General features: G+C 32.6%; 2 protein-coding genes across 2 annotated transcripts in view; both read right to left on the bottom strand.

Moving 5' to 3' along the window:
* LOC114325878 (probable multidrug resistance-associated protein lethal(2)03659) overlaps positions 1-23,825 on the bottom strand; it is a 170,853-nt gene that overhangs the window by 133,588 nt on the left and 13,440 nt on the right. The window lies entirely within an intron of this gene.
* Positions 13,646-15,092, bottom strand: LOC126879217 (THAP domain-containing protein 2-like). The gene is made up of 2 exons (XM_050642275.1): positions 14,939-15,092; positions 13,646-14,039 (listed from the first exon to the last, which is right to left on the bottom strand). Exon 2 carries the CDS (start codon positions 14,037-14,039, stop codon positions 13,719-13,721), a length of 321 nt encoding a protein of 106 aa, XP_050498232.1. The 5' UTR covers positions 14,939-15,092; the 3' UTR covers positions 13,646-13,718.

Raw genomic sequence — 23,825 nt, 5'->3', positions numbered from 1 at the left:
TTAACGTTATGTGCCTATCCGCTATTAAAGTTTAGTTAACTGGTTTTTTTTATTCCTAATTTAGTTTCTTTTTATTTACACAAATAGACCCGCATCAACTGCTAAGGGTTATTAGCGGAGGGACATACACAAACAGTAAGATACATATTATTACATAAAAATACTTTACAGTCTGGGTTACTTAGTACGATGAGTTTGGTTCTTACTTGGCTTAGGCATTCTTTAAGTTTGTTGGTAGTCTGATGCCAAGTAGTTTGCCACGTTCTGTAGATGTGTCCTTTGATGTTTACCTTGTGGTCAGTTCAAGTAGGTATTGGTTTATGATAGAAATACTTTATGAAATACTAGTCGGTTATTGCATTGCTTGCTAGAGAGTCCACTTCCTCACGGCCACTTATTCCCATATGGGAAGGTACCCAGATGAAGGAAATATCTTTTTGTTGAGCCTGTAGATAAGATAGTCCTTCTTTGATTTTGAGAAGTAAAGCGTGAGTTGTATATAGCTGTTTTATCCCAAGTAATGCGCTCATTGAATCGGTGATAATCACAAATTAACTTTCATGGAAAGAACCATATTATTTCATTGCCTGGCGAATTGCCGTAAGTTCTCTAGTATATATACAATAATTTGTTGGGATTCGCACGGTAGACTTGATGTTTTCGCAGATATAGGCTGCAGCATGTCCTTCATCACATTTGTCAGCATCGGTGAAGCTTTCATGGATTGTTTAATTTAGTTTTGTTTCAGTTTAAACACGTCATGTTAAAGAATAAAAGCGCCTATTTTCTTTGTTTCTAAATATATCAAGGACATTCAAAAAACAAAATATTCACAAATCATAAGACTACAATTCAGTTATTTTTAATTGTTTAATTATAGTAAACTTTGTATCTGGGACTTTTTGCCTTCCTCGTTTTACGAGAGATGTCGCTGATTTGCGTCTCAAAAGTGGACTTATTGCGTTCGCGGTAATTTCCCTTAAATAAGGCAGTCTGTTAGTATTTGGTTCAAAGTTGTGACTACATAGCTCCATTGATAACGCCTAGGAGACAGAAATAGCTATCTGGGTACGGTAGTCCAACTCTAAATCAAATAAAAACAAAAACTGCCTTTCCCAATTTTTCATCTTTACTCAGATTTTTGAGTACTTTAAACTGTCTTTCGGTCCTTTTCCTAGACGAAAAGAAAGTAGATACGTGACCGTGTCCTTTCTGCTTTATTCTACAGCGTGTCTACTTGAGTTGGAAACATATGGGAAACTTTTTTATTATTAATTTTACGAAAAAAAGTTATTCTTTATAAAAAGTTCTGCATGCCCCAAAACCTAAGATTCAATTATCAGATATCAAATTTTCTTAATATTATACGAGGTATGTCAAAAAATATGAATTTCGGCTAAGGGTAAAGTACCTTTATTTATCTCAATATCGAAAATTCTTATGATAAAAAGTTGTTTGGAATTAAAAACTAAGATGAAATATGCAATTACATGCTTCTTATTGAAAAAAAAATATTTTTCTCAAATTTATGGATACCCAACATCGTTTTTAATTATTACAAAAAATATCATAACTCGTTTATTATTCATTTTACGAAAAAAAAGTTATTCTTCATAAAAAACTTTGCATGGTCTAAAATTTAAGACACAACCATGATATATCAACTTTTATTAATTTTATACGAGGTGTGTCAAAAAATATGAAATTCGCTCAATATTATAGCACCTTTATATTTCACAGTATTTCAATTAGAAGGATGTAATTGCATATTGACACATAGTTTTTAATTCTAAACAACTTTTTTAATAACCGTTTTCAATATTGTGAAAAATATTGTGAAAAATAAAGGTACTTTACTCTTGAGTGAAATTCATATTTTTTGACATAACTCGTATAAAATTAATAAAATGTCATATCTGTTGGTTGAATCTTCGGTCTTAGGACATACAGAGATTTTTATAAAGAATACCTTTTTTTCGTAAAATAATAATAAAAGAGTTATCGTATGTGTAATGAATAAAAACGAAGTTAGTATCAATAAATTTGAGAAAAATTTGGAAAATATTTTTTTCCAATTAGAAGCATGTAATTACATATTTGAGCTTGGTTTTTATTTCCAAACAACTTTTCATAATAAGAATTTTCGATAGTGAGAGAAATAAAGGTACTTTACCCTTAGCCGAAATTCATATTTTTTGACATACCTCGTATAATATTGAGAAAATTTGATATCTGATAATTGAATCTTAGGTTTTGGGGCATGCAAAACTTTTTATAAAGAATAACTTTTTTTCGTAAAATTAATAATAAAAAAGTTTCCCATATGTTTCCAACTCAAGTAGACACGCTGTATAATTGTCGTCTCCATGATTATAAATTGTAAAAGCCGGAGATTCATAATGCAGCCAGAAAGCAGTTTCTTTTAACGAAAAATCTTAGATTTAAAATACTGTTTATTATTTTTATTTCAGTTATTTTTAATTGTTTAATTACAGTAAACTTTGTACCTGGGACTTTTCATATTCCTCGTTTTAATGTGAAATCAGCTATGAACCTGTGACCATAATATAATTATATCGTGTAGAGTACGCCAATGAATTAAGTAAAACGTGTTTTTGTACCGTCTCGTACGATATAAAAGTCGGAACGAAAAGCCTAGTTGATTATTATTCTTGGAGCGTTGATCGAAGAATAATAAACAAAAACGAGGTATAAGAGGTGAGTTATCCCGACAATTTTCCGCCGTCGTTTTCTTGCGTTGAACGAATCCGACGGTTTTCCCTTTACCTATCCTTATACTAGCGGTGATCGCATTTCCCAACATGTCTTTTCCCCTGGCGAGCTGAGCGAGATTTCCTCTCCTTATGCGTCCATTTCATATTAACAAAAGTAAATCCTAATCTTGTCCAAGAAATTAAATCACAGCGACTAAGATGGCAGACCACGTGCACAGACTTCATAACGAAAGACTTGTAAGACTGGTATGGGAGGAGATTCCTACAGGCAAAAGACCATTTGGACGTCCCAGAATGCGATGGAGAGATAACATCCAAGCAGATCTCCGAAAAATGAACATTCCATTTGACCCTAGGTTGATGGAAGACCGAACAAATTGGAAGAAAGTTGTACAGTCAGCCAGGACCCACCCAGGGTTGTAGCGCTACGTGATGATGATGATGATGATGATGATGATGATGATGATGATGATGATGATGATGATGATGATGATGAATTCCTAATCCACGCGATCGTCAATATCATTCATTCATGTACAAAATATTGTCACATCGACCCGAACCGAAAGCTCGATGCGTAGATTATAAATATATTTTATTAACGAAATTAACGGGTAATTAAGGCTAATTATCTTATCTTTTGTATGTTTTGATTTTAAATAAAAATTTCTGAAAAAGTGAACCTTTTTTCTTCGACTGATTTTGTTACCTGGAGCAACAAACGCAACGACCACGTTACAAACCAGATATAAAAAGAAATATATAGACAAGATATACGTGACATTACATTATTTTCTATTATATTTTATTGTTAGATTTTAATAAAATCCACTCAAAATGTATGTACAGAAATTCGTAACTAAAATCAACACTTTGTAATTAAATAAAACTAATAAAATTCTGTTAATTATTTTCAATAATAAAAATATTGCAATAATAAATATTACAACTTTAACGAATGTAGTTGTGAATTTGTGGGTTTAACGGTTTTATTTTTAATTGAATGGCTTATGAAGAATTGAACAGATGAACACTTTCTACTACATATTTAAAATGCAGTTTTTTTGAGTGACTTTGTTAAGAAGATAATTTGTAGAGTACTAAATCCAATTCTTTGTAAAGTACGAGACCATGGTGGTCGCCTACTGGTTTAAGTGATCTGGGAATCTTTATCATCAATTAGCCAATAGCAATAAGCAATTTAAAATTTGAAAAACGCGAAAATGGCCATTTTTAAGACTTAATAACTCAGTCAAAAATGTTTATTATGAAAGGCAGAAAGTGATTAATTCAAGATTGAGATTCGTCGAGGTGTGCGTCAGGGGTGGTGTGCTTTCTCCACTACTATTCAATATATATAGCGAAACAATAGGTCAGGAAGCGCTCCTAGAGCAAAACATTGGTATGAACATTAACGGAGAGTTAATTAACAATATATGATACGCTGATGACACGCTAATAGTAACAGATAACCTAGCAAATTTACAGTATTTGATGGAAAACTTAAACACTCATACCAATAAGTATGGTCTAAAACTGAACATCAAAAAGACTAAATTCATGATTGTAACAAAGAAGCTATACACCAATGTGAATTTAACCATAAATAATCAGCCAGTTGAAACAGTTACGTCCTACAAATATTTAGGGGTTTGCTTCACTGATACTAATGACCAGACAAGAGAAATCAAGAGGCGAATTGAAATAGCGAGACAATCGTTTGTCAATATGAAAAAGTTCTTATGCAGCCGGGACATAAATATAAACTTAAGAACGAGAATGTTAAGATGCTATATGTTTGATGATAAACATCAAAAACATTGACGCATTCGAGATGTGGTGTTACAGGAGAATGTGGAAAATACCATGGACAGAAAGAGTAACAAATCAAGATGTTTTGCTGAAGATGGGGAAGGAATGCGAAGTCATAAAAACCATACAAACGAAAAAACTGCAGTATCTAAGCCACATAATGAGAGGAGAAAAGTACTCTCTGTTAAGACTCATAATCCAAGGAAAAATCTCGGGAAAGAGAAATGTGGGACGTAGGAGGATTTTCTGGTTGCGAAATTTAAAGGAGTGGTATGGGTGCAGTTCAATACAGTTGTTCAGAGCTGCAGCCAACAAAGTTAAGATTGCTGTGATGGTAGCCAACCTCCGATAGGAGACGGTATGCAAGAAGAAGAAGACCGCCCTTAAGAAGAACAAACAATACACATTTTTCAAATAAACTTTTTTATCCAATGCCTAAATTTTGTGTCACATTGGAACTACTAAAGATCGATTATCAATAAAAAGAAATCGAACTTGAATGACTTGGCAATATTTAACGTGCCTATGAGTATAGTAATTATTGTTTTTGATAGTATAATGTCACTGTCACTATCGTACTGCCGACGCAATGTTGCCGCACTGTTGAAAGTTCGCAGAACTTTCGAAAAACAAAAATATTGATGACGCGCTAATGTTGCTAAGCATACTCTCTCAGATGGAGTTTTAAGCGAATGTATCATAGAAACGTCATCTGCAAACCTCAGATGATTTAATCTTTCTCCATTTACATGTTGATGTCCATATATTGAGTGTTCTTAAAAAATTGAATCTAGAGCTTCCGTGAACAATTTTAGTGAAATATTGTGTCCTTTTCTTACATCTCTACCTAAGCTGAATTTTTCTTTCTTTTTGTGTAGTCGTATACTTTTGATATATTGTTCTCATAAATGTTTTTGATTAGTTGCTTATACCCGTAATCTATTTGGCTTTGCTTTAGGAGTCCAAAAACTCTACTTACTTTGCTGAACTGTAAATGACTGGAATGAGCTTTACACATTATTTGAAAGCATTCGCGCATGACAACACTAAAAAGTATACACGAGGTAATCAACTTTTAGAAAAGAGAGGTAAAGTTTTCAATACTAATAGCAACATTAATAATGTTGAAAAATATTAAAAATATTACTAAAAGATTGTTAAATTGAAAACTTATTGGTCCATTTCCCTGATAACACCTCCAAGGCTTCTGAAATTTGCAAGCCAGATGGATGCTGCAGTGAAGACAAAGGGAAGGAATTCTAAAAAGTTTCAATTCACAACCCCCGTCTGTAGCTTGGTAAAGTTACAACGGAAAATGGACCTAGTTTCGCTATAGGAGTAATACTAATATGAAATAAAATAAAAATGTATATGCTTTTCCTCATGAGCATTTTTCAGTGCGTCACAGTTTTTCGATTTCTTTCTGACGCATTAAATTTTATATGACAGAAAAAAAGGCACGTCGGTGATTACTTTGGTAATTATTCTAGTTTGGTGATTATTCTAGTTGTCCATAGATGTCGCTATAATAGAAAAAAATTTATCTACTAATTATATAATATATCTACGAATATAATCTCTACAATTTATAAGACTATACAAATCAAAGAAAATACCATTTTATAAATGCATTAAAGACAATTGATTTGTTTTTATGCCCAATTGCAAGTAAAATTTGACAACTGTGAGATTTAACTAAAATGTCATGTTAGAATAAATGTTATAAATGTATATTATCACGGACTTACCTTTTTTTCCATCATTTGTGACGCACTGAAAAATCCTCATGAAAAGAACCATACAATTTTTATTCAGTTGTAATGCGAAGGCAAATCAATCTTATTTTTCACTTAGAACAGGGAGCGCAGTCCAGCAATCTGAATCGACGATTTTCGACTCTTATTGGAGTCATCATCGAAGAGGCGTTGGTCTGCTCTGCTCTCTGCTCGAAGTAACCAAACCATGAAAGTTTATCCCCAAATTGCAACTGACGTGTATGGATTAGGTGACTAGCGTCATCTGGCAATTGAAAGGTAAAGTTGTCAATCCTAATAGCAATATTGATAATATTGAAAATATTACTAAAAGATTTTTAAATTGAAAACGTATTGGTCCATTTCCCTTGTAACACCTCCAAGGCTTCTAAAATTTGCAAGCCAGATGGATGCTGCAGTGAAGACAAAGGGAGAGAATTCTAAAACCAAATTCACAACCCCCATCTGCAGCTTGGTAAAGTTCCAACGGAAAATGTTTTGGCTACTTCAAGCAGAGAGCAGAAGGCCTACGCCTCTCCGATGATGACTCCAATAAGAGTCGAAAATGGTCGATTTTCGACTATTGTCAATAAGTGAATAAGTGCTGGACTGCGCTCCCTGTTCTAAGTGAAAAATAAGTTTTTTTTGTTTTCGCATTGCAACTGAATAAAAATGGTATACATTTTTATTTTATTTTATATTAGTATTACTCCTATAGAGTAACTAGGAAAAATTTCCGTTGGATCTTCACCAAGCTGCAGACGGGGGTTGTGATTTGCAACTATTTGAAGTTATACTTCTTTACCGGCGATATGAGGGTGATTTTTTATATGTTAAAACCTATGTTCCCGGCGCATGCGCATTATAACTTTGTTCTGATTGGATGTTCAAATGACATGTCAAAAATTATTCAATATGGCGGCTGTGGCATAGCTGTAGTTAGATTATTTATGGTTGTTGCGTTTTAAAATTTGTGTGAAAAGAAACAACAAACAAAAGTTAGTTAATAGTTATACGCTCTGAGCTTCGCTGGTGTCGCTCCTAGCGGTTACTAATTCAACTTTCACCGGTAATTTTTAAATTTATTATTTAATTGTTATCGTTTAATATTTACAACGCTAAAAAGTAATTAAATTGTAATAGATTTTTTAAGATTTTGCTAATCATTTTGACGTTCTATTGATGAAATATTAATTTCTTACTTCCGATACTTTCACAATTATCATGTAGATGGCGCCAAGATTAATTTATAATTACATATTACAGAACATTAAAAAACGCAAATTCAGTATTTAAAACGTAAGTATATTTAAGGTAAAAATATATACCACAGCTTTGATCAACTAATATTTTTTATAATTAATGTTTTTAATTTTAATTTTAAATTAATCACTTTGACATTTATGTCAAATTTCCGGTAAACGTTTACAGACTTGTCACTACTGGCGCTCACGAATTTATAAATATCCCCTCTACGTACGAGCTCACAGCGGATACTGCCTTTTTAAATAGTTTTCATATACCTACATTTTTGCACTTTTGGACTATTTTGGACAAGGAAAACTCATTCTAGTTTGATAAGTAGTTTTTATTATAATCATATTGTAATTATACATTTGGATTAGGTTGAAATACAGTAGAGCGTCGATTTTCCGAACTAATTGGGGGACATAGGTGTTCGGAAAACCGATTTGTTCGGATAATATTTATCCACAAGTGAATAAAAGCCATATTTATATACCTACATATTTATTTGTATCTTGACAATGACAACTAGCAACTAAACAAAAAAGTGCAGTCTTTGCAACAACATAATTATTTTTGGATACAATATTGAAGAAAATTGAAGATATTTTAAACGTCAATTACTAACGCTTGCTCGGATATTCGACGCTCTACTGTACATTTATTTTCTCAAGAATGGGGATTTTAGAGAGAAATCCCAAATTAGGTCCGATTTTTATTTTTAAATTATGATTTTTTGGCGTAGATTTATTTAACTAGTAGGTATGTAATGCTTTGATTTACATACTTAATTTGATTACCAACAAAAGTTCTACCAATCTTCATCTAATATATTGTTTTCTTACTGTTTTGTTATATTTTAATATTTTCTTCCACAAAATTTAAACTACATAATTTAATTATATTCAAAACCACTGTCAAACAGTAAAACGTTCAGTTACCCTATTTTTCCACATGACAAATAATGTGGAATTGGACGAGTGAGTCTAGGCTTCGATTACGAATCAAAGCGCACGGAAATTCACGGGTTCGATTCCCGATGCAAAATTTTTATTTTTTTGTGCATTATATGATTGTAAGTATATTTGTTATATAATTTTTTTTTTCAGAAAATGCGTATTTAAAATTTTTGCCAACAATTATTCTCGTTCAGAAATCATTTTTTCTTTGTGGTATTTTTCAATGTGTTTGTGTGCGTTTTATTCTTTTATTTTTTTAAAATTTTTGGTATTGTCTTAAAAATCACATAATATGTAGTAGAAGTACTTCTTACGTGCGTACAAAGTACACACACATTCATTTTTTTGAATTCTCTCCCTTTGTCTTCTTCACTGCAGCATCCATCTGGATTGCAAATTTTAGAAGCCTTGGAGGTGTTACCAGGGAAATGGACCAATAAGTTTTCAATTTAAAAATCTTTTAGTAATATTTTTAATATTTTTCAATATTGCCATTAAGATTGAAAAAACTTTACCTTTCAATTGCCAGATGACGCTAGTCATCTAATCCATACACGTCAGTTGCAATGTGGGGATAAACTTTCATGGTTTGGTCACTTCGAGCAGAGAGCAGTGCCTACGCGTCTCCGATGATGACTCTAATAAGAGTCGAAAATCGTCGATTCAGAATGCTGGACTGCTCTTCCTGTTCTAAGTGAAAAATAAGATGGTTTTTCCTTCGCATTGCAACTGAATCAAAATGGTATACTTACATTCTTATTTTATTTTAGAAAAGAATTATTTCTTTAATATGTAGCAAATAAACAATATCTTAAACAATGCATCTAATAACGGACCTGTATTAATTTTACAGCTAAGTTTTATCGTAAATACCTAGAGATCCATAAGTTACAGTTGAGTCAGCGAGTCTTTACCCGTGCGTCATTAATACCTGGCGAGATAAAACCAAAGATCTTACACACATAGATTTGGCCAACTCCGAAAAATAGCGTAACGCGGAGCAGTTTGTTCTGGTCGGTGGTCAAGGTCCCTATACCATAGGTTGTATGGTAACTTTGACATTGACAAATGAAATATTGTCATCGTGACGTCACCCAGACGATCAATTTTACGAATTGTATGTAAACATAATAGGATACGTGGTTTGGAGCCTATATTTTGTTATTAAATATCGTTAGTGTTTTAATTTGTGTTTATATCTTGAGATATAATGTATCTATAGACATCATTAAGTGTTTTTAGTATAATAACTTAAACCCAAAACTCTTTTACAAGTGTTCAGATACATTTTAATATGGTTGTATTAAGTACCTACTTACTTACTGGATTTTCTTTCTGCTGTATTGTATAGTAAAGGACATTCTTGTATAGAGACATTACAGTTCTGTAATGTCTCTTGCGGTTCTTCACATCAAGTTTACATCATCTGTGTAGGTTACAATCTGCTTAGACTTATTGAACAATATATCTAATTAAGTCTATAGACTATAGATAATAGATCTATTATATGTAATTGTTTCATATAAAATTATAACCAATATTGCAGCCATCTGAAGATCGTTTGAATAAACAATTATAAACTAAATGAATATATAAAATGGGGAAAATTCCTTTTATTGCACTGAAATTGTATTTTTTTATAATTTACTGTTAATGTAAAACTTCACAGGTACCTATTGAATGGAATCATAATGTTTTAATAGTTTTAGATATTATAATCCATTACCTAACGTAATCAGATGCTCTTATGTTAAACTTAAGGGAAAAACTACTAATTTTGATACATAAATCTTTAGTTGAATCTCTTTTTCACCATGGTTTACATGTTAGGAGGAATTTACAATAATGTACTACATGCATTATCCCCAATTCAAAATTATTATATACCTACTCAAAATCATTTAAAAAAGTAAATTGTATTCAACCCATTATTAATATACCTAGGATATTTGAATGATTTAGTCCCATATATACACAAGAAAGAATCTCCTTCCCCAAGCAGCAATTTGTCGACGCGACAACGTTGTCTACCGCGTGGCAACGTTTTCTTACAACGTTGTTATTGCCTAAAAGACGACCCTATTCTGCACTGATTCGGTGGACGATTTTTGAGTTGTCTTGACGTTGCCTAGGCAACCTCCTGTTTAAGCAACATCGTTTCGTAAACGTTGCATAAGACAACTAAAGCGACTATAAAAAGCACCTGCGCATGCAATGGTTGCTCAAGGAGTCAGACTAGTTATGTTTTTTACCTGTATTTTTAACACCTGTGTGGTGAATGCGAAAACCAAAAAGTAAACTGTTTTGACATCGTATTGGGTATTTAAATTTATAAATACATAAATGACTTATTACCTGATGTGAAATTTATAAACGCATCTCAGATTACCGTCAAATATGGATATTTCACCTTTAAAAAACACACGCGCTCCTTTTTTTATGACATTTTTGACACAAAATATGCAAATTTAAAAAATCTAATTTTAATATAAAAGTCAAAATTTATGTTAAAGATGTTCTGTATAAATTTAATGTGTTGATGGTGCTTTTAAAGGTATCAGAAAATGCCTGCATTTTTTATATTCTGTGTTTTCATTTTCTTTACATCATAAAAATCTCAAGTAAAACCAAAATGGCGCATTAAACAATATTACCAATATTACTAAAAAAATACCGTATAACCAACATTAGACGGGTAAGACAAGACGGGTAAGACAACTTAGAAGTCCAATCGCCAACCAAACGCGGTCGAACCGACTATCAAAACCATTTTAGAACGCACCCTCTTATTGGGTGACAGAGGTCATGTGACCAGTGTCAAAAGTGTATCATTCTCATTAACAGCGTTGCCACATTTAGTAGATTTCTACTTTTTTGGTAGATTTTTGATATTTTTTAAAAAATTCTAGTAGGCAATATTTTTTAGTAGATTTTTGGTATATTTCAACAGAATTTGATCCATTTTTTTCGAATCATGAGGAAACTATAATAAGTATTTTTGAAAAATTTAAACGCAGAATGAAAGACTGCATTATTTAGAAAAACCAAAACGTTTCTTTTGAACGAGATATTTGGAATTAAAAGTCACACTAAATTTTTTCTTTTTTTCACCCCTGTAACTTATTAAAATAAACATTATAGAAGTTTTCAGGGACTTTCGGTCCTCGGTAATAACGTAATCTTTCTTTGTGCGTTTAAATTTTTCAAGAATACTTATTAGTTTTCTAAGGATTCGCAAAAAATGAAAACATTTAAAATACATTGAACATTTTAACAGAAGACATTTTGCGCCTACCCCCTTAAGTTAGCTGTTGTTTTTATTATAAAAAATTCCAAATATATCCCAAAAATCCTTAAGTATATTTTAGTTTTTAATTTAGTAGATTTTAGCTAAAAAATGGTAGATAATAACCAGCTGGTGGTTTGGAATAATTAGGTTTCCAATTTTGTGGAATTCCTCTTGGGACATTTAGGACGGATGTGCATATCACTGTATTACTGTATTTACATGGCCTAAAAAGAATCTACTGATTTTGTGAAAACAAAACTACTGAAAGAGTAAAAACTGACCTGGCAACCCTGTCTGCCAAAGTTGATACAAAGATCAAATCTCAAATCTACTGATAAAACAATGGAATGGAAACCAGCTATTAAAAAAACAAATAAACAGGTTGTTACATAAATCGAAAATTTCCATCAAAATAAAATACATAATAATAAGAAAAAAATAAGGTTATAAAGTAAATTCTTTTTCTCCTCTGGAAGTTGCCGCAAACGTGTCACACCTCTAGAACAACACAGGGTCGTGACGTGACATACAACTAGAGAGTCGGCCAGGGCGTAAATTAGTTTAGCATTATAACATTTAAGTCGTTGCGATTGTTGAAAAAACTGAACTGTGATGTGTAGTTGTCACAATGGTAATAAATTAGTTGCCCGTATAACTAAAGGTTGTAACATCGTAATGTCAGTCGGGGTAGGGGACGTTGGCCGAAACAACTGAAAATGCTCTCGGACAACGTTGTATACAGTGCATTTTTTTGTACTGACAACCAATGCGTCGAAAAATTGCTACTTGGGTCTGCTTTAATTAAGTAATAATGCTATTCTACTGCATATATTTAATTGCAATTATGTTCTATGATTTTTGTAACTCTACAGGTATCTACCACATTTTTAACGAATATATGAAATAAATAGTCATTAAAAATCCAAACGTATTTTTTTTAAATATACACATTTTCAATATATTCCTACTTTCCGAGTTCATTTCAATGAGTGAAGTGAATGAATTTGAATGCAGCATTCTAGGTGACGTCACTCCCGCCATTAGATTCTCGACGCTGATTGGTGGAAAGTTACCATGCAACCTGTCTATTTATGAACCTTGGTCGGTGGTCTATCTATCTCTCTCTATCGGCGCTTAACTTTCTCTCTCTAGCATATGATGGCGCCGCCTCGTGTTTCTGTCGTTCCGTTACTTCCACCTCTTGGTAGATATCTACGCTCACACTCGCACGATAGACAAAGATAGCTAGACCACCGTACTTGATATCGACGTTACACCCCGATCATAGCCACCTTTACTTTACAAGCCATGAAGAGAAAAAGGCAACATCGCAATTGATGACGTGCGTAGTCCGACTTTCGGACTACCGCTTTTGAAAACACAATTTTAAAGTAGAAATTCTGGTAAAATTTATAGTATTTTTTGAGTCGAACAAGAAAATATTATTATTTAGAAGTTTGTACAAAATAAAATTAAAAGTACTTCCTTGTAAGTAACGTTTATTATACAAAAAAAAAACAATAACAAGAATATACATGGGATTAATTTTTTTCGAATCCTAAGAAAACTAATGAGTATTTTTCAAAAATTTAAACGCAGAATGAAAGATTACGTTAGGACCGAGGGCCTAAAGTCCCTGAAAACTTCTATGTTTATTTTAATAAGTTACAGGGGCGAAAAATTAAGAAAATTTAGTGTGATTTTTAGTTTCAAATATGTCATTCAAAAACAACCTTTCATTCATTCTAAGGGACTTTCGGCCCTCGGTAATAAAGTAATCTTTCATTCAGCGTTTAAATTTTTCAAAAATACTTATTACTTTTCTCAGAATTCGAAAAAAATGAGTGCATTTAAAATACACTGAAAATTTTGACAGGCGTCAAAATTTTGCATTTTGTTCCTTTCCCTTTAAAGTTTTTCGCACTTATTTAGAAACATCCTGAATTGGAAAAATGCGAGGAACTGCAGAAGGTTTTAACTTAGGATTCGTTAATTTCTCTACATGTTTGTTGCCTTCCTTATCTACCCATTCTCTAACTCTCTCGATGTCATCAGAATAAAAATGTTTGGCACATACTACCGCTGATGTTCCAATAACAAAATTTTTCCTGTGGATACACTGTAACCAAAGTTCTCGCAGCTTTGGATCCTTTGGAAATAAAAAAGTGCTTTCTGGTTGTTCATTCTTTTTAAGACTGCTATCGTAATTGCTTTTGCACTCTGGCACACAGCAACGGCTTGGCATCTACAAAAACAAAAATTATAAGTAGGTATGCCGTATGTAAAATACCAAACTTAAAGAAATTTATATAAACTTGCGTGCATAGAAATCAGCCCACTCAAAAATTTGGTCATTTTTGATGTCTCGTATTTCTCGAACCTGTTGGCCAATTTAAATTGATTTTTTAATATGTTATAGCCTGATTCTTTAACAATACCCCTGTAATAATATTGTTGCTAAATAAGTAAATTTTCATTGTATATATACCGGGTGTACGAATTAAACTGTCTTTTTTTTCTCAAAGTTCGCATCACCCTATGGAATATTCATTCTAAGTGACTTTCGGCCCTCGGTGATAAAGTAATCTTTCATTCTGCGTTTAAATTTTTCAAAAATACTTATTAGATATTTCAAGATTCGAAAAAAATGATTACATTTAAAATACATTGAAAATCTTGACAGGGGTCAAAATTTTGCATTTTGTTACTTTCCCTTTAAAGTTTGTCGCACTTATTTAGAAACACCCTGTATTGATAAAAGATATATTATCTAGTTGTTAAAGTAGCTAACTTTTTTTTATTATCCAACATAAGCGAATGAATAAAAAACAGAATGTTAAGAAAACCTGAGGCTATAGTTGAGTTTTAATTTCACTATTTTATAAATGCCCGTTATACAATAAAAAATTAACTGCTTGGCAACAATATTATTACAGCGGTATTGTTAAAGAATCAGGTTATAACATATTAAAAAAATCACTTGAATCGGCCAACAGGTTTAGTAAATATAAGACATCAAAAATGACAAAAATTTTAAGTGGACGCATTTCTATATGCACGTAAGTTTATATAAAAATATATTACACTATAAAATATATTATATAAAAATATATTATATTGAACTAAAATCATCTTAATACATACCTTTTAATATTCTTTATAATTTGGAGCACGAAATATTGTAAAATGTTTGAGTTTTTCTGTAAATACAGTGAATATTATTTAAAAACATTTAAAAATAAATGAGAACTGTCAGAATTAACCGGTCTACGCTTAGATGTTGCCAAGTTTCAGCTTCATGGCTTGTAAAGTAAAGGTGGCTATGCCCCGATGCATTGAGTTGAGTGGCATATCCCTAGCCAAGTCTATTTTCTTTACATGTCTCTTCTCTTCTCTTCCACGCATGAAATTAATGACAAACCAGCTGCCGCCTGTTACTAAGTAAAGACATATGTTATTTTTATGAACGATTTAGACTCAGTGCATTGAAAAGAGATAGGTACAAAAAAAGACGATTGGGGTATCTTCACATATTTTAAGTACAATTTCTGACGTTTTGGTTTGTTTACTTTTGTGGCTGTCAGTTTGATGAATTTTTTGCTGTTATTTTGTCGAATTTTTGCATTTTGAAGTTATTTATAGTACCTATACAAACAGTTGTTTTCACAACTAATTTTATATTGGAGTTAGAAATTTTGTAATAAGTTTATGTTTTTTAACGATAAATTTTGACAACGTACAAACCTAACCTTATTGTTGACACATTTGAATGCTTGTGTTTAAGGTTCCGCCAAAGTGAACAAAATAACAAAAAGAAAATATGTTATCGAATTTTGTTATAAATTGTTTATTTATTTATTAATCAATGATAATAAAATAAAAAATGAATAACCATTTTCAATTTCAAAAATGAATAACCATTTTCAATTTCGTTGCAACACGAAACTACAGCCGCATCATTATTCCAGTTCAATCAGAGAGTGCAGCAAGCACCTCTACCGGTTTCAAAACTTATTAGTCTCTCATCAGGAGGCACATATGCTGCTCTCTCTGACCCAACTAGGACAAACCCCGGCGTGCAGTCACGGATTGCAACGAACGAAATGGCAGGGATGCCGTAGCGGCAACTGCTATCGAAAAACTAAGTTTTCAATCCAATAGCACATAAAACAACATCCAAAAATGCTATTCTACATCCTACCATACTGAAAACAATGGGAACCTTCTCTGGTAACACCTCCGAGGCTTCTACAATTTGCAAGCCATAACGGATGCTGAGACTAAGGAAGATGAGGGAATTTTACAATTTATAATTCACGTCCCATCTGCTCAGCGCGGTAAAGTTCCAACGAGAATGATTCCCTTCGTACGTTCGTTTTTTTTTTGATAATAAAATAATTTATTAAGCTACTTCAAATGTAGGTAGCTGTAATTATGCACCAAAATTTTAAAGCAAAACTTAAAGTTGACATTCTATTTATTTGATAACGTCAAATTTTATACTATAACGTGCTATAACCCGTGATCGGAATAATATCCACGTGCCGTTGCGTTTAGTAAATTTCCGACTTATTTCGTATGCTTTAAATGATGACGCACGGGCAAAGACTCGCGGACTCAACGTATTGTCCGTTCAAACGGCGCGGCGTGCGCGGTATGTTGACAATAATACCGTATGTAATTTTTGCCGGAGAGATCCTTTTGGATTGTTCTGGCGCCAATTGAACTTTTAACCCTAATTCGAAGAACGGTGGCGGATCTTTATCATATTTTTAGAAATGAAAATGCCTTAAACAAATTTGATAAATATAGTAGAAAGGAGAACATCTTTATATGATAAATCATTTTTCACCGCTGCCATAATTGAGTAGGGCTTTGGACTAAAGATATTTGGTTCAATAACAATTATTTTCCAGTGAAAAAGATAGTTTATGTTTCCTTTCGATTCGGGGGCGATGCATAATCTCCAGACAGCTGTTTCTGTGTTACGACGTACTCAGTGGAGCTGCGTGCACACCTCTGAAGCAAAACGGAACCAAACTGTCTATTTATGTGAAATTTCAAAAATAATTTGAAATCCACTATTGGGACGCTGCAGCCACATATCTTAAAGAAAAGCGAAAAGTCCCAGATATAAAATTTATTAAAATAATAAATAATTATTTAAATCTGAAAACTTTTCTTGTTGGAACTTTTTTCTGGTACATTTTTAATTTCTGACTTTTACAATTTATAAGAAGAGACGACGAATAAAGAAAACAAAAAGGACTCTACAATATGCAGTCACATTCGGCTTTCATTCGTCTAGGAAAAACGGTCCGAAAGAAAGTTTCTAGTACTCAAATCTGAGTAAAGATAAAAGTGAAAAATACTGTTTATGTTTCGTTTCGATTCAGAGGCGATAAACAATTATTATTTTCTACTAAATTGTCCTAGTGTGAATGAACCTCTCGATTCAATTGAAATATTGGAACGACTAAATTATCGTATCGTGCATGCCGTCTGAACGTGCTATAAGGGTAATATTATGTATAATGTATGTATATTTACGAATAGAAGTTACAATGCTATTTTATCGCTATGAATTTCGTTGATAAAGAGATAAGTTTGCTCTGTACCGTTTCAGGATTTTAATCGTTCAAAAATCTTTTCATTTAGATACTTATATCCTGTTTTGTTTGACAAGAGGCGTAACCCCCTCTCAGTGGCATAATGCAATAATAACCATAATGCATAAAAAAGGTGACATTTCAGATCTGAAGAACTACAGACCTATTAGTTTGCTCTCCCATACATACAAACTATTCATGAAGATAATAACAAAACGGCTTGTGAACAAACTGGATAGTTACCAACCTTGTGAACAGGCTGGGTTCCGCTCCAGATACGGAACAAACGATCATCTACAAGTTATAAAAACGCTAATAGAAAAGTGCACAGAGTATAACAAGCCTATCTTTCTTATATTCGTGGATTATGAAAAGGCGTTCGATACTATAGATCATCTTAAAATGCTTCGAGCATTGGCGGACTGCCGCATTGACTACCGATATATCGCCTTGATTAAAAGTATCTACGAAACTGGTACAGCTTGTGTTCGACTTCATGAAGATACCAAGAAATTTAGAATAGAACGTGGAATTAGACAGGGTGATACTATCTCCCCGAAATTGTTTACAGCTGTTCTTGAATATATGTTCAAGCAAATGGAAGGAGAGGATAATATGGGAATCAATATAAACGGGGAGGATCTGAACCACCTAAGATTTGCCGATGACATTGTTTTAATATCTGATAGAGTTGATAAAGCTACAAAAATGCTGCACACGCTCTATAAAGTGTCAAAAACAATTGGTCTTAAAATTAACACCTCAAAGACAAAATTTATGACCAACCTTGTAGTCAGCGATAAAATTCAGATTGGGAGTTATAGCATCGACCAAGTAATAGCTTACAAATATCTAGGACATGAGATTCGCTTAGGCCGAGATAACCAGACAACTGAAATACAAAGAAGGATAGGTCTTACATGGGCTGCCTTCGGTAGATTAAATAACATTTTCAAGTCTAATATTCCAGTTTGTTTAAAAAGAAAGGTCTTTGACCAGTGTGTTTTGCCGGTTCTTACATATGGTGCAGAAACACTAACTCTGACAAAAAGAACAATAAATAAAATAAGAGTTACACAACGCGCTATGGAAAGATCAATGTTAGGTATTACCATCAGAGATAAAGTACCAAACCTAGAAATAAGAAGAAGAACAGGAGTCACGGAGGCAGTTGAAAGAATAGCCATGGCTAAATGGGCTTGGGCAGGACATGTTGCCAGACTGACGGATGACAGACGGACCAAAAAGATTCTGGAATGGCGACCAAGGCAGGAGGCATATCGAAGCAGAGGACGACCACCGACTAGATGGACGGATGATATCAAGCGCATCACCACAAATTGGATGCAAGAAGCTCAAGATAGAAATAGGTGGAAATTTTTACGGGAGGCCTACGTTCAGCAGTGGACAAATATAGGCTAGTTGATGATCCTGTTTTGTTAAAGGACGTTGTATTAATGTTATTGTTAATTATTAAGTTGACTGTTGAGTTAATTTATTGATAAAATAGTGATATTGTTCCTTATATATTTGTAATGAACAAAGTATCAAATGAATTACTACTATTACAAACTTTATATCCTTATATTGATACAAAAACAATGCTATATAAATAGTATGGTCTTTATTACTGATAAGCAGTTGACCATATTAAGAATTTGCTTTTGTCCTCTTGACCGAGGTTGTTTTCAATTTGTTGTTTATACAAGTTGAACGATAAGGCGCCCGTTGAACACACGAGTCTGCTAAACGTCTAAAAAGTGACGAAAGTTTATCTTTTCTATAAATTTTGAATCACAACTTATACAGGGTGTTTCATTGGGAAAGTAACATACGTTAACTGTAGAAAGAGGACACTTAGGCGATCTCAAAAATACCATACTTAATGGATCTTACTACATTAATAACAAAGATACTGGGTGTTTTATCTATTTTGCCATTTTCTTAATTGGTTCATAACTTTTTAACCACACCGTATATTTATTTTATATTTGGCACGCAAATATCATTTAAGGTGTACAATAAACTAATTTATTTACAATTGTAAAAAATCCAGATCCGGATTAAAAAATATTGGAAAAATATTCCGACCCCAAAACAACACCCTGTACATTAAATTTTTTTAAAATGGATTTTTCAGTTGAAAAGAGGATGAAAAACTAAATTCAGTGGTATAAGTTGAATTTTCGGCAAAATGATTTTTCTGGTGAAATTTTGGAGAGCCCTAAGTAGAAAAAAATTGAAATACAGCTTACAACTTGTCAACCTCACTGTATATTGATTTTATATTTAACACGCGAATGGTATTTTAGGTGTACAATCAATTAATTTATTTACAATTATAAAAAATCCAGGTCCGGTTTAAAAAATAATATATAAATATTCCTACCCAAAAAAACACCTTGTATATTCATTTTCTTTAAAATGGATTTCGCATTGGAAAAGAGCATGAAAAACAAAATTAGTGGTATACTTTGAATTTTCGACAAAAAGATTTTTCTGGTAAAATTTTGAATTTGAATTCTGAAATTATGTCAATTGCGAGAGCTCTTGTAGAAAAAATTAAAATGCGACTTAATTTTAATTAATACCATTATTTAACTAAATTGGTAAAATGTTAATATTTTAGTGTTTTTTTATTATGTGTGAAAAATAGTTTTTGGCGAATATTCATCTTTAAATAATGAATAAATAATAAAGGGTAAAGGGTCAATAAAGAATACATCACTTTAGTCATAAAAATAGCTAAAAATTATAACAAAACATCGAAAATTTGCAGCATAATCACTAATCAAAACTAAAGTACTTACTCAAAATTACCACCATCAAAAATTATTTTTTTATACGTAGGTACGGTAAATTTTTGTAGTTAGGTACCTAGCGTCATGTGTACTGTGTTAGTGATGTTGAAAAAGTAACTATTCGTTACAAAGTACTCGTTACTTGCGAATACCGAAAGTAACGATTACTATTCAGAGAAACAAATCGTTACTTTGATTACTCTGATTACTTCGTTACTTCGTACCAATCGTTGATTACTTTGATTACTCTGATTACTTTGAATACTCTGATTACTTTGATTACTCTGATTACTTTGATTACTCTGATTACTTTGATTACTCTGATTACTTTGATTACTCTGATTACTTTGATTACTCTGATTACTCTGATTACTCTGATTACTTTGATTACTCTGATTACTTCGTTACTTGATCGTATCAGAGCGAGTAACGACTATTGTATCTACTTTGATTACTTTGATTACTTCGTTACTTCGTACCAATCGTATCAGAGCGAGTAACGACTATTGTATCTACTTTGATTACTCTGATTACTTCGTACCAATCGTATCAGAGAGAGTAACGAATATTGTATCTACAACCATTACACTTGATTACTTTCTAGACAGGCCGTAAAAATGTGGAAATGATAATGATAATGTTTCTACAGTATGATCAACAACTTTAATTATGTATGTGTTGCATTGGTTTTATTAGAATTAGACCACGGCATTTAGCACTAAAAGCACCGGAATAAATAGATTTTTAAATAGAGCACCTAGAGACTTGCAACTTTTTTCACTGTGTTCAGGATGAACTCAAAAAAAGGTTACAATAGAAAAATGGATAGAAATGCATAAGTGCATTTTAAAATGTATAAAATGCATCCAAAAGTGCATAAACATGTCAAGATCACTATACGGTCAGATTTTGTTATTCAGGGGGTTTTTGGGGTTACTGAACACGAATGTGCAATCAGAACCGACCTCCGAAGCACCTCTGTTACCCAGGGTTATTCAAAGATACGTAATCTAAAGTTTAGAGGGCTTTTGCCACTTAATTGATGCGAACAGATTACTCGAGGGTTTTTAGGATCTTCTTCTTCTTTAAGTGCCATCTCCGCTGCGGAGGTCGGCAATCATCATAGCTATTCGTATTTTAGAGACGGTTGCTCTGAAAAGTTCATTTGGTGTACATCCGTACCACTCTCTCAGGTTGCGCAGCCATGATATTCTGCGTCTCCCTATGCTTCTCTTTCCTTGAATCTTTCCCTGCAAAATCAATTTAAGCAAGCTGTATCTCTCTCCACGTGAAATATGTCCGAGATATTCAAATTTTCTTATTTTGATGGTATTTAGGATTTCCATGTCTTTATTCATCTTTCTCAGAACCTCTTTGTTTGTGACGTGTTCTGTCCACGATATTTTCAGAATTCTTCTGTACACTCACAGATCGAATGGTTCTAGTTTTTCATTGATGCAGTATTCATGGTCCAAGCTTCCATTCCATAAAGCAAAGTCGAGAAAACGTAGCACCTATCCAACCTAACTTTTAGCTTCAACTTCAAATGTCTTGTGCAGAGCACTTTTCGCATTTTGTTAAAATTTGCTCTAACCTTTTCTATTCTGACTTTGATTTCCTGTAAGTAATCTCCTGTGGAGTTGATAATTGTTTCAAGGTATGCATATTGGTCAACTCGTTCGATATTGGATCCGTTTATGAAGAGATTTTCGTTATTTCTTTGAGTTTTTGATATTCTCATAAACTTTGTCTTCTTAACATTCATTGTTAGCCCGTATTGCATACTCTTCCGAGTATGCATTAAAAATAATTGGCGACAACACGCATCCCTGTCTCACTCCACGTCTGATTTAAATTTTCTCTGACAGCTGATCGTTAACACTTACTTTTGCTCGTTGCTTATAGTATAAATTTGATCTAATCCTGAGCTCATTTTAGTCTATGTTCTTTGATTCCAGGACATGCATTAATTGTTAATGTCATACTTTGTCGAATGCTTTACTATAGTCAATAAAACACGCATATATATCTTGATTGACGTCCAGGCACCTTTGTATAAGTATCTTAAGTGAAAAATAGCTTCATGAGTTCCCAGGCCTTCGCGAAACCCAAATTGCGTATCATTAATGTCTATGTCAAGTTTATGATATATTCATAAACATATTCATACGCTTTTAGTCGAAGGTACTACGGACCATAACAAATGCACCTTGGTTTATACCAAACAGGGAAATCCGATACGATACCAAGTAGGCACATTTAAGGAAATATGTAGTAAGTGAATACAGCAGCCACTATTTTTGGTGAAATTGAAAAACCACCAAAACAATCTTGCACTAATCTTGATAGATAATAGTGAGCAATGAGCAGACTCGGAGACTGAAGAGCCAAAAACCATTGGAGCTACCATATAGGTACTTAGGTCCTAAGCAGCAGTGAAGTGAAGTGCAGTGAAGTACTTAGCGTTAAAGGCACATTTCTATAATCTAAGAGACTATTGGAGTTTTTGTTATCACTGGATAACAAATCCAAATTTATACATAGGTACACCCTTTTGTACAAACAAAAAAACCTGTTTATAATTTTTATGTATGGATTCACTCACCATAGATAAAACCCTTATTCACCACCAACCCTTCTTCTATACCTCTATGTACGTTTAGTTTTAAAATAATTACCTTATTCTAACTTCTCCAAAAATTAATAAATTCTGTCATATTATATGACAGAATTTATTGGATGACATAATATATGACTCATATATTATGTCATCCATGTCAGTCTATGAATCAAAAAAAGTAAGAAGGCAGCTCTTGGTGAAAGTCGGTCAGAATATATCGGCAGTTAACGTGTTAAAATACTTTGGTACCGCGAAATTGCGAGACATTAAGTTTGCCGAACCGCTTTATTTCACTTCCTTGACAGGTTCTTGTGTTGAGTTATATCTACTTTTAATGGCAATTCTTACGCATTAACAAAAGACATGGATTTTGAAAATTCAAAAGCCACTCATAAATTTCTCTTACAACATATGGACTTCAACTGAGCGACAGATCTAGTTGTACCCTTTCTTTTTACAAAGGAAGTGAAGTATTTTTTTTTTGAATTGTGTAGTGTGAGTGTGATAGATAAAGTAATTTGTCTTGTCTTGTCAATTGTGTATTATTTCGAAGTTCGAGATAAGTTGCTACGAATGAATATGTGTGCTTTTTGACCATCGAAATTCAATGGACAAAAGGATAAAGGGTTTAACTTTCTCTCTAGATAGAAGGAAGGGGGTTAGGTATTTCGTAATTTCAAAAATGTTATTTTAACTATGTTTTTTAGCCTTAAAAATTGTCATTTTTCTTTTTTTTTGGTTTTAATTTGTTTATAACTTGAAAATGATAAACTTAAGAGAAAAGTGTGAAAAATTACAAAACACCTTTTTTGTTTCGAATGATTCAAAAATCTAAAATAGGTACTAATAGATACCTGCACGGACCGAAAAAAGTTAATTAGAATTTATAAACAAACTCATTTTTTAATTATTAGATAACTAATTAAGTTTGGTCAAAATTATATCAGGCGCCCGTTGTTATTTGTAATTTTTAAAATTATAAATTACATATCAAATTTATG

Source organism: Diabrotica virgifera, chromosome 1 (assembly GCF_917563875.1).
Source record: "Diabrotica virgifera virgifera chromosome 1, PGI_DIABVI_V3a".
In the NCBI taxonomy this organism is placed as follows: domain Eukaryota; kingdom Metazoa; phylum Arthropoda; class Insecta; order Coleoptera; family Chrysomelidae; genus Diabrotica; species Diabrotica virgifera.
This window is presented reverse-complemented; position numbering and strand designations above follow the sequence as displayed.

Bases quoted from the DNA above. Each gene is read 5' to 3' on its own strand.
- LOC126879217 (XM_050642275.1), bottom strand. From the start codon at position 14,039: ATGCCAAGCCGTTGCTGTGTGCCAGAGTGCAAAAGCAATTACGATAGC.